General features: G+C 46.6%; 1 protein-coding gene across 3 annotated transcripts in view; it reads left to right on the top strand.

Annotated features, from left to right (window-relative positions):
* Positions 1 to 12500, top strand: part of sema6bb (sema domain, transmembrane domain (TM), and cytoplasmic domain, (semaphorin) 6Bb) — a 176738-nt gene that overhangs the window by 160405 nt on the left and 3833 nt on the right. For all 3 annotated transcript variants that reach the window (XM_080770842.1, XM_080770841.1, XM_080770843.1), the window contains one exon: positions 9824 to 12500. This exon is cut by the window's right edge and continues 3833 nt beyond it. In XM_080770842.1, the coding sequence (XP_080626968.1) occupies positions 9824 to 10710 (887 nt within the window). In that variant the 3' untranslated portion in view covers positions 10711 to 12500. The remainder of the gene's footprint in view (positions 1 to 9823) is intronic.

Raw genomic sequence — 12500 nt, 5'->3', positions numbered from 1 at the left:
AGAACCCGAATGCAAGGGCCTCTAATGGTTTAATCATTCCGTTAAGACCTTCAGAAATATATTGGGAACGAGTCCAATGCCTCAGCACAGTGGGGGTGTTGACATAAAAAACAAATAGGCCTGTGTGTTTTCAGCTGGTGACTGTAGTCAAAGGGGGGCAGGATATCACGGTACACACACACACACACACACACACACACACACACACACGTAATAACTCTGATAAGCACGCATGGCTATAAGGATGTTGATTTATAGCTTTTTGCATGTGAGACAGATTAAGTTAAAATTGTGCGCGCTCCGTGATTGTGGAGTTAGATATATGAACCCCCAGGGTGGATCGTTAAGACTTAGGCTATGAGAGCGTGCTCCCCAATTTATCGCCGGTGACATGTTTGGCGCGCATTTATGATTGCTTTCCACGGCGTGCGTTTCCTTTGCACCTAAATTGAGGATATCGATTACATTCCTATACTCTGCTTTAGCCAATGCTATCATAACCTTCAGGCCACAGGTTACACACACACACACACACACACAGAGAAATGCACTGCTGGAAAACAATTTATTTCCCCACAATGTCCGCCACAGCCCAGTTACTTTGTTTGGATTGGATGCAGCTGAAACTAACAGCTAACAGCCTCGTCCAAGCTGCCTCTCACTAAAGATTGATAAAGAACGTGAAGGTCCACTGATATAATTGAATCCGCAACACTCAATGAGGAACATTCCTGACACCGACACGTGTGCAGATTGTGCACATGAACAACGTTTACGGAGAGCAAAAAGGTCTCAACTTTTAATTACACCGCATGGGGCATGGGGGGGGGCACGAAGGGTGTTAAGCCTCATGTGATACATTTAACACAGTATCTTTAAAACGCTGCCCAATTATTATCCTTCAACCCAAGTCAGCAGACAACACTCTGAGGGAGAGCAAGAACCAGTCAGCGATAGTTTTACAAAAAAGGAGGTTGACAATGTGATGACAGGCAGAGAGAGAGAGAGAGAGAGAGAGACAGCAGCAGGATTCCTGTGTATGCATGTAGTTATGCAGTCATCATCCCAAACCTTGACTCTGAGCCAGCCAGCTAAAGCCTGATCTGTCCTGCCTAATAGGCCCGCCTGAAGACCTGAATCTATTAACGGAATGCCTTTTCGCCTGAGATTTTGATGGAATTTTAATTGCAAACACATGGCATGCGTGCACACATAAATGTTCCAGCATATTGATCGGTTAGGATGAAAGACACGTGCATACGGTGCATCCTACTAGCCCTCAGGAGTTTCTCCTTGGAGTTGAATAAATATCACTTTATATATTTCTCTGTCTGGAGACAGTTACCACAGTTTATTCTTTTTGCTCCCATGACTGCATGTACTCTGGGAAAGCATCACCAGTATAGGATCGTAACAGGTTTTATAATCATCCTAACCCATTTTGACCTGAGATCAGATTCTAAAAATGTCTTCTACATCCTGACAGTTTTCGATTTTTCAAAAATAGCAGACCTACTGTACAAGCTCGTAGCGTGCCACTCGGTGGCGCGCTATGAGCTTGTAGATCTGCTATTTTTCAATAGCTAAAGCATATCATAATGCTAACACCAAAGGGGTTCCCGCCCAAAATGGGCTAAGTGTAAATAGTGTTTATGAGCTAGAAGGGTTAGGACAGAGTCTTGGAACAGTGTTGCACGCTCCTCTTTACAACAGTCTTAATTCTTTCTGACACTTATTTCAATCCATCCTTGAGCTTGCTTTGGTGTGTCAGCCTCGTTGGAACTCCACAGCTCAGTTAGGGGTGGAGCGGAGTGAAAGATGGAATGAGAGAGAATGGAAGAAACTGACAAGAGTTGTTGAAATAGGAGAGGAGTATACTGTATAGGATAAATAATGTGGAGATGGGAGGAAGGGATCTGTGGAAACAACAAGAGACCAGATTGTGCCTGCAGTCATTCAACAGAAGAGAAGAGGAGAGAGAGAGAGATAATGAGCAAAAATCACTGAGCAACAGTGTGCAGGCAATCACTTACACTAACCAGAGCTCAATTCTACAAATGTCCCCAAAATTATCTGTATTTGGACGTGGTCCCCCATCTCAAAATATTTAGTTTCAGGGACCGCCAGAAGCAAAGATTTGCTTTAAGAACAAAAACAACATCGCATGGATGCACCTGGGACGTGATGTATCCCAAGGTCATCGGGATTTCGGGTCTCACAACATCATACCCCTCACTCAGATGACCCAGCCGGGGTGATCAAGTCCCGACTTACGTCCCAGTATAGAGCGTCGCAGTCCCGCCCCCTCGAGAGACCCGGAAAATAAATCGCTGTTCATTTTCCTCATAGGCATTTCTTAAAGTATTTATTTAAAGACGGTTACGCCGCGGACAAAGCCAACTCGGATCGTGACAAATCATGACAATGAACACAATATTTTGGGCCGATCAAATCATTAGAAAGAAGAAAATAAAGGCAGGAGACAACACTATATATATTTTTTTCTTCTTATAAATGATTTGATCTGCCCAAAACATTGTGTTCATTGTCACGATTTGTCACGATCCGAGTTGGCTTTGTCCGCGGCGTAACCGTCTTTAAATAAATACTTTAAGAAATGTCTATGGGGAAAATGCATTGGGATTTATTTCCTGGGCCACTCGTTGTTCTGAAAGGGGGAGGGACCCATTAGGGACAGAACAGGGCCACACAATCCGTTGCTCCGGAACTACTCTGCCGGGACTGGGAGGTTAGATCAATCTGGCACGTGGAAGGACTAGGCTCTGTGGGTTTACTCCTGTCCGGGCCCCTCTACGTCTCACCAGGTCCACTCCTGCTCTCACCAGTTGCACCAGACGCCCAACACCCTCCTATAAAAGCCTCACCGTGGGTTTGTTGGGCTTCCTCCTCACGGAAGACACAGTCTGGGGGCCAGTCTGGGGGGCCAGTCTGGGGCGCCACCAACCCATACTGCTCCCGGGTGCCGTCTACATTCCGGCGGTCACTCATTTTAAAGATCTTTCTAAAATAGCAGATCTACGAGCTCGTAGAGTGTGTATATCTGCTCATTTTTAATAGCCATTAAGCAAAGTATCAAATAATGCTTTTAAGCCCAAATCTAAAATGGCACAGATGCTTTACCCAGTTTTTATGTGTTATAGAATGCACACACCTCTACTGTACACATACTGTAGAGTGTAGATGCACAACATATGAATCAGCCTGCACACGCACACATGCACACACACACACACACACACACACACACACACACACACACACACACACAGTCACACACACACACACACACACACACACACACATGAACACATGCACAGACACATGCATGCCTACGTTAATGTATAAGCACATCAACGGATAAATGTTGAATTGTGCAGATGAAAGCCCGCTCAGATCATCTGCACTGTAAGCTGACAATGTCACAGCTCTTCAAGCTCAGCCTCAGATGTGTGCCCTCGCCACATCGGCGGGTCCATCGGGACACTACAGCACTCTTTTTGTTTCGTTTTGATGTGTTCTGGGGGTGGTCGGGTGTGCGTGTTCCAACGCCGGGCTGCTAAGTTCCATCCTTACATCTTCTGATTAAAGATCTCTATACTCGCTCAGATACGAGAGACTTGAACAGTACCCGATTGTATTCATTTCACAACCCACAACAATTACTTTTTTGTGTTTTTTCTTTTTGTCATTTGATACGAAGCAAAAATCCTGTTTTGTAATTGTAAACAAGCAGGCAGAACAAGCTCTTCAATGTCATTTTGGGGCTCTGCATGATGTATACCGCGCCTCTGCATTCTGACACAGTTTACAGTTACCATTGTAAAGTCGCTCAGCTTCCCTGATATTGGTTTTGAAAATCAATAACTTCCTCCTTCCTAAAATCTGTGACCCCCTGCTGGGAGAGCCTAAAATCGCCTATGGGTGTCGGACTGATGCATCATCAGCCACAGAGTCTCCGCCAACCGCGGCAGGCGGCAGTGTTTCTCTGCGGCTGATGCCTGTGGTGGTAAAATTCAAATCATTAACATCTTAGTAGATGAGACTGCAAGGGAGCTATACTCAATACTCATCACCTGTCGTTTGACTCCTGTAACGACTCACCCAATCTATTTACAAATGTCCATGTGGACATTAACCTGTCAATATAAGTGTGTGTGAGACATTGATGGGGAGGCTGGGAGGCAGGGATGCTGCTACTCTGTTGTACATGAGACCTACAATAAAGAATGAAGTTTGAATCCTGACCATGGGGTCTCAAAGCATCAAAGAATGCTACAACATGCCGCTGTCGCTCTCCCCCATGAACACGACCCTAATTTTTAATTTTTAATTGCACAGTATAACAGAATAACATGCTGCACCTCCTTCGCAAGCCACTTTCGCAAGGCCACTTGACCTTGATTTTAGTGTGTAAGAAAGTCAAAGGTTGAAGTCAAAGTGCTGACATATTTGTCTCCACCAGGCCGAAGGCATGGGGGGAGAGTATGTTTTACCATTGAGATTATAGAGCCTGTCTGCTTGCTCAGGGGATACATTTAATCTTGACCTTTCAGGTTAAAATTTGTGTCAGATCCTGTGTCTAGGTGACCTTTGATCTAAATGTCTCAATAGAAGAGTAGGGAGACAAAAATGCAACCGCCACCCCAATTGTATAAGTTATATTGTATTAACATATACTAGTCTATATACCATACAGATTGATTGGACAGAATTACATTTTATTCATTAAATACACTAATTACATATGTAGTGCTGCTTTAACTTAACTTTTTTCTTTTGAAACCTTAAGCAGTTTCCTCACCATGCAGCCGTTCCCTGCACTGATCAAAGGAGAGGCAGCTAAACTGAGAGATAGAAGCAGAGGGTAATGAGGGGATTGCATCTACCCATCCTGCTCCCCTTCTTTCCTCTCCTCCCTTCTATTCGTCCTCTCCTCTCCTTTTCGTAGCTCTGCACCCGTATCCCTTTCTCCCCAGTTTATCTGTTACTCTCTCTAAATGCATTACCTTATCCTCTCTCTAGTCTCTTCTATAATTCTCTCCTCTGCCTCTAACCCTTTCTCCTTGCTTCTCATCTCCTCGTCTTCTCTCCTCCCCTCTCCTCTTATCCTCTCTTCTCTCCCGTCTTCTCCTCTCCTCCCATCTTTTTCCTGTCTCGTGTTATGCTCTCGTCTCCTCTCGTTCTCTCCTCTCCTATACTCTCTTCTCCCGTCCTATAATCTCTTCTCTCGTTGTTTGGTTGTAATTGGAGCTAGAAGCCCCCTATATGCGTTGAGTGTGTGTCAGGGAGACAGCCATGCAGGCCCCTTGGCTTCTATTAAGCTTTAATGAGTGAACGGGATGGGGAGAAGAGAGAGGAAAAGAAGCAAGGGAAGATATGGGTAGAGAGAGAGAGAGAGAGAGAGAGAGAGAGCGTGCACTGCTGCTTCTACTGTCATCCCTCAGAAGGATGCAGAGAAACCTGTCTGTCCTCCATCACACGCACGCACACGCACGCACGTACGTACGCACGCACACACACATGCGCATGCACACACATCTCCCCATTCCCCATCTACAGTATCCACCCCCTCATTTTCATCATCTTCTTTTCCCTAAAGCATCACACACAGCAGAGTGGCTCCAAAGGCAATACTGTCTAATGAACAAGGATCCTTATCACATGATGTGCATCTGGAGAGACAGAGGAGGAGAGGGAGGGAGAGAGAGAGAGAGAGAGAGAGAGAGAGAGAGAGAGAGAGAGAGAGAGAGAGAGAGAGAGAGAGAGAGAGAGAGAGAGAAAGAACATAATCTGAAAGTACAGTATGTGAAAGACAGACAGACAGACAGACAGACAGACAGACAGACAGACAGACAGACAGAGAGAGAGAAATTAAAAGAGGAGACATGTTGGGTATGATTGGGCAGAAATAATGTAATTTAATTGTTTTGAGGAGAAAATGGCCAGTCCATTTGGTGTAATTTCAAGCCACCTAAAGACATGTGCAGACACACACGCAGCGCACACCCACACACATCCAAGTGTGCACACATGCACCCACTTGTACCCTTGTCAAGGCCTGTTGTGGTGCATGGAGATGACAGGGCTATTATTGTAGCCGTGCAGGATTTAATCTGAAGTGTCACGCCGAAACTCCGGATCACAGACAGGGTAAATGTTACAGAAATATCTTAAAATCTCTGCCTCAGAGTGCGGTCAGAGCAATTCCAGATGCGATCTGAAAGAAGGGGATTTGTGGTTCCGCCGTTTCTGCCAGTTCAGAATGTTCTACGATTCCAATTTGTTCCATTGTTGTTTACATAGTCATCAAGGCAGCGGTTTATAGAAATATTTCACAAGCCACAAAGCAATTCATTACCTCATTCCTCATGCTCCCCCTGCAGTGGTGGACACTGTAAATAAACATTACAATGTCTGTAACCTCAAAATGCCATCTCTTATATGCCGGAGCGCCTCTGCCCCTCACGAACACGCTTACAATGGAGAGAAGATTGGTATCGTAATAGAAGCTGGCAGTCATTCCAGACGGAATATTGGCTCCGCGGTATGAAAATAAATATGCCGTGATTCAGGGATATGTTTAGGCTGGGCTTAGCATAGAGGCCAACAAACTGTTTATGGCTGCCTGCGGGAGAAAAGTATCCCGGCGAGTGGGGTGCCAAATTCAATATGAACATTAAAGAATATGAGTGTTTAGCTGAGTACACAACGACTGAAGGGACATCCGCCTTGGTTAACCTGCGTAATTGTGAACCAATTGTGTGACAGGGATGCGTGACGCTGGGAAGGAAGTGAGGTAGATTGTTGATGTCAGTGCCAAATCCCAGGGATCTGTTCGTGTTAGGAGTGGTTTCGACACATTGAGCACTGAAGTTGTCACATTCCATCAAATGAAAAGCTAATCCGATGTTTGTAAACGTAATTTTGGCCCTCTTATATTACGTAAACGTTTCCAGAAATGCAATTTCAGACATAGCACAAAGACCTACAGTATGTATGTTTGTGTGGGGGGCACGTTCATTTCATCTTCTGCAAGAGGTGGAACCTGATAATACCAAAATCACAGAGCTGTGAATTGTCCACTTTTGAGGGTATATACTGTACATACTGCACATACATAAATGGTGCACTTACGTATATTGTGACTTTCTCAAAAGTTTACAATGTGCTTTACACTCACACATACATTCACACACCGAGGCGGAGGGAACCACACCCTTAAGGCATGCAGCCTGCTCCTCAGACGCAGTTACTGTAGGTGCAGGTTGAAGGGTTTCGCTCAAGGACACTTTGGCCTCGAGTTTGAATCAGGAACCTTACGATACCAAGACAGCCACTGCATGGCCACTATACTGCCATCCATATTGTACACACGGGGACTGCCCATAACTCTGACATCCCGTTAGTCCAACATACGTAGCCGGTTAAGACTAACCCATGGCTTTGACATAAGTAGCCGGTTAAGACTAACACATGGCTTTGACATACGTGGCCGGTTAATTTGGGTTAAGACTAACCCATGTGTTCCGCGTGCGGTTAGATTTAGGGTTAGGATTAGGGTCCGGAATAATGCGCAAGTCGGACCATCACACCGTCGGAACAATGAGCCTTGGGACTAATGACACGGCACCGCATGTATACACACTGTGCCCATATGTATCACTTGAGTGTATTGGCTTACAGATAAAGAGCTAATTAGTGTTGAAAGGGACATTGATTGACCAACAAGGCATGTTGATTAATGCTACTGTAGGTCTGTGTCAATGGGCCGTGGAGCAGCCGTATGGACTGTAAATGATGTGGTTGAAGAGCCATTGTCAAGGTTATGGTCCAGCTAATCTCTGTGTGCTTTATCTCTGTTTGACAGAATGATGTGCAGGTGCTCTACTCAATAAAATGAGTAGAGCATGATGTATCTCATGACTTGCGCTGTCCCGTTACATTGTACACTTATACTATGTGCCTGATGTTTGTTTTTGTTTTATTTTGTTTTTTGTTGTCAATAAAATATCTATGCAACAATGCCACCAAATTATATTAGATGTAGGTCTCTAAAGTCGGTCAGTTGGTCAGTACATCTGCCTTCACGTCAATTTACCACTTTGGTCCCAAACAAGATATCTTGAAAACTACACTCAAGCCATGCTACTCATACACTGAGTTGGCGGTGGCCGGGATATAACTCATGACCGTAGGCATGTGTAGTGCTTTACAATCTCACACCATGTGATTGTAATGATGCTTTCAATATGAGTCTAACTACTGCTATTGTAGCACCTTCAATGAATATACCCCCCATATGATTCTAAAATGACCCAATGTTATTCTCCATAGAGAAATTCTTTCCATGCCCCAGGGGATGAATGAGTGAGACTTCGGTATATATGTTAGCTCCACTAGTGAGAGCCCAATGTGAGGTTCAAATCACCTCCACCGGCAGGCAGTTTTGTTTTACTCTGAACAGTAACATATTTCTGATTGTGAATAAGTACCCTCTGTCCTTCCTTACACAGCAGTATACAGTATTCTGTGACAGGCAGCCATTTAGAGACTATGTTCACAGATGTAATGTCAAAAGAAAGCACAAAGAGAAATGGCTTCTTAAACCAAGCGAAGAGAAGCTCCAATAATCAGTGGCCATGCTCTTTCTCAAAACAGTACAGCAGCAAAATCCAGTCCATTTGTTCCCATTAAAACAAATTTGTCAGGCAATAAACATTTGTTTGTTTAAGAAAAGCTACTACTGCTGCTTCTCTCTCTCTGTTTATTCTTTCCCCCATTCTTTTTCTTACACTCCTCCTCTCTATTCTGTGGGTATATCTTGAGTAAGTGACTCCCAGTGTCTATTAATGACGTCCATTTAATTCCTGCTTGGAAGGATTTATTGGTCCGTCCTGGCTGCAACAGTCCTTCCTCTGCTAGTGCTACACAGTAGCCTGAAATCATCAGTGTTAATTGAACTCCAAAGAAGAGTGCACTAAAGGAATCAAATGGAGCCGGAAGGGTCCTTTTGGTTACATCTGTACACTCTTCAGAGTGCTGTTGTAATTTCAGAAACATTTACCATGTTTATCTAAGGCCCCAATTGCTGGAGTTTGCTTAAGGCAACTCCTTCCTCTGCATCTCTCTCTCTCTCTCTTTCTCTCTCTCTATTATATCGGTCCCTGGAGCTCTAACAGCAGAGAACAACTTTTCTCCTGACATTTTCTTAATTGATCTCCGTTTGTCTGGTTCTTGTCATTTTTATTTCTTCTTAATTCATAAACTGCGTTCACCACGGCACATCGTCTCGTGTACTTTCACAAGAGAAAGGTATATTTTCATTGTCTTTTTCCCACCACTTGCACACCTTATCTGTAAACACTGTTCATCCTGGCGAGAGTGGACCTTTTTTTAATGAATAAATATACGGTGTGGAAACTTTTTTTAATTAACGGCAGACTTGTCATCTTCCTCTGTAAAGCTAATGTTGTGAAACGTGTCAGGGTTCAGAGCTATTCTCAATCAGGAAGACAGTTATTACAGCTATTAAAATCACAGTCCACTTAAGGTAATGAACACAATTAGCCATTACACCAATGGCAGAGCTACCTTCACTGGAGAGCGGTCTGCCCTGTCCTCCCACAGGGGAATAGGCTGTTTGTCAGGCTGTTAACTCCCACCTGTTTTCTAAATGACATACACAGTTGATTTTCTTAGCAGGTTCCACCCATTGACTGATGACTTTTCTTTCTGTTTCCCTGTATGTCTCTCTCTCTGTTTGTCTATGTCTCTCCCTGTGTCTGTGTCTCTACCTCTATAGGTCTCCTTCAGGAGAGTTTCACTGAAGACCCTGACGGTCTGGTATCAGTCAACCTGCTCGTGGTGTCCGCCGTGTCAGCCTTCTCCACGGGCGCCGTCCTCTCCGGCCTCGCCGTCTGCTGGATCATGAGTCACCGCCACCGTCGCTCCCGAGCCACCGGCGCGAACGGCGCCCGCCGCAAAGGGGACAAGGAGCAGAGCATTCTGGGACAGGGCCGCAGCGGGTCGGTGATGAGTGTGACGAGAACCAGCGGCGGGGAGAGGCGCCGCTCGCAGGCCAACGACAACCCGTTTGTCACGCCCAACGGCTGGACTAAAGGAGAGATGGACCCAGGGTTACTCCCCACCCCCGAGCAGACGCCTCTGCAGCAGAAACGGCCCATGCGTCTCCCCGACACCGACTGGGACCAGAGTCAGACCTTCCTCACTGCCGTTGGGACTCCTTGCCCCAACAGCTCCGTCATCTACCTGAGCTCAAAGTACCTGCAGGGCGGCGGTATTGGCCGGCTGGACGAGCCAGGGGAGGTGGTGCTGCCCCCCCACACAGAGCGTCAGCGCTACTTAGTCCTGGCCACACAGAGGGGGGAGCACGGGGGCAGCCGCCCCGCCGGCCCTCTGAGGAACTCGGCGGGGGAGTACAACTACCCTGCCACACCGCAGGACTCCCCCGACCGACGGAGGGTGGTCTCTGCCCCGACGCCCCACATGGACTACGGGGAGCCCCGCTGGAGCCACGAGGCGCTCAACTACAACAGCAACAATGGAGCGCCGTACCCCTCCCAGCGCCAGGGCCTCATCAGGCCCAACGCCCGGGTTCTGGGAGAGCTGGTTGATTACAGCCACCTCCTGGGGAAAAACATGGGGGAGCGCGCCCCTAGTGGACAGTGAAGGAGTAGTGTGTGGCAGCAAGCTCTCTCTTGAAATGTCAATTTGATCCCACAGTAAACTGGAACAAATCAACTCCCCGTGAGACTCGCTGTCCCTGTCCGATCTCACCCTGTATGTCCTCTCTCACTATCATTCAATGTTATGACATCACTCAGCCAACGAGAAGGAGGTGGACTGCTGAAGCCAGCCATTTAGACAGACAGAGAGAGAGAGAGAGAGAGAGAGAGAGAGAGAGAGAGAGTTGACAAAGAGAACACTCTCCTCGTGAAGCCCTCCGCTCTCTAAGTGGTATAATCCACAGAGTTGGACCATGACACCACAGGACATAGCAAGGAATAGAGGGGGGTGTAAATGGAAGACGGCCGCGTTTTTTTGTGAGTAGTACAGTGTGGAGAAAACCAGCTCACTGACTGATTTGGCACTTAGCTTTACATGTGAGAGGTCTCCGACCACTGTGTTGTGTTCAGCATAAACCTTGTTTGGGTGTGAAAGTTTGTTTCTGCTTCTTTTTTTTTTTTTGCTTTGTCGTGCCAGCAGCATCCAGCAGACAACAATGTGCTTTAACTTGGATTTCTGATTAGTACACTGATACAGTTCCAGTGAGTCAAGAGGGCAATGACTCACTGAATCATGCAGTCTGACTGTGCCTGCAACTGTGTGCGTGTGTGTTTGTATGTAGACCCGTGCGTGTGTGTGTGTGTGTGTGTGTGTGTGTGTGTGTGTGTGCGTGCGTGCGTGCGTGCGTGCGTGCGTGCGTGCGTGCGTGCGTGCGTGCGCCTGTGTGAGAGTGTTTGTCATATGTACATTGTACATATGGCCACAGCAACCCCAACCACTGTCCCTGTCTAACTGTGAACAGCAATCGCACACTGAAGTTTATGTAAGGAAGAAGTCCATTCTTAGGTCAGCATTTGTTGTTTTTTTCTTACCAGTCAACAAGGAGAGACAAAGAGAGTCTTTTTACAAAGTGTCTCTTTTAAAGCACTATGTGTTTACCAATCAGACATTCAGACGGCTGATTGATGTAGTACGGTAGTTGGTGTACTTGCTGAAGCCTCAGCATCGATGCAGCCATGATGAGGTGAGACAGAAAGGACAGGATGATGATAAGAGGAGGCTGAGTCAAGATGACACTTTTATACCTTGATTTTAAATCCCGGCTTCTGTAAGGTTTTGTAAAAAAGAAAAATCAATGTGTCAGTCAAACAAAACAGGGACCTATAGAAGTCGGAGAGAGGAAGTGCCCACGGGGGGAATAAAAGAACATTATCGCCCTCTCCCCTTCCCTCCGTGCCTCTCTCCCGGTACCCCTGGGTCTGTGTGTGACCTGACCTGGGGCCTCCCCTGGCTCGGCAGGCCATTTGAAGGAGGGAATGTGAGCTCTGGCTGTCTGGTCCCGGGCAGCGGGGCCCGGCCACAGGGGAGCTCCATTCAGCCTCTTCTGCCCGACACTGGGCCTCTTTGTGCAGGAGGAGATCATGGCAACAAATAGCCGTTAAGAGTCAGGGAGTCTGCCCAGCGCCCGCAGTGCCCGCGTTGCCCCAACACCGCAGCCCTGCTGAATATCAATCAGTATACGTTCCACTATAGGAGATATATACTGACCCGGTCCCCCTTCAATCACTCTGTTCTGCCGAGACGAGGAGGGGATGAGAGCTGAAGCCGGGGCTGAGGCCAGCGATGGGGGACTATTCTAGTAGACTTCACAATGCTCAGTCATCCCCCAGTGGCCAGGCAGTATCCCTGTCTGTTTCTCAGTGTCTTTCGCAACAAAAGGGGCATTGCCTAAA

The sequence above is a fragment of the Protomyctophum bolini genome, assembly GCF_963924005.1.
Source record: "Protomyctophum bolini genome assembly, chromosome: 8".
NCBI lineage: Eukaryota > Metazoa > Chordata > Actinopteri > Myctophiformes > Myctophidae > Protomyctophum > Protomyctophum bolini.
Note: the sequence above shows the minus strand (reverse complement) of the source record. Positions and strands in the feature narration are given on the sequence as shown.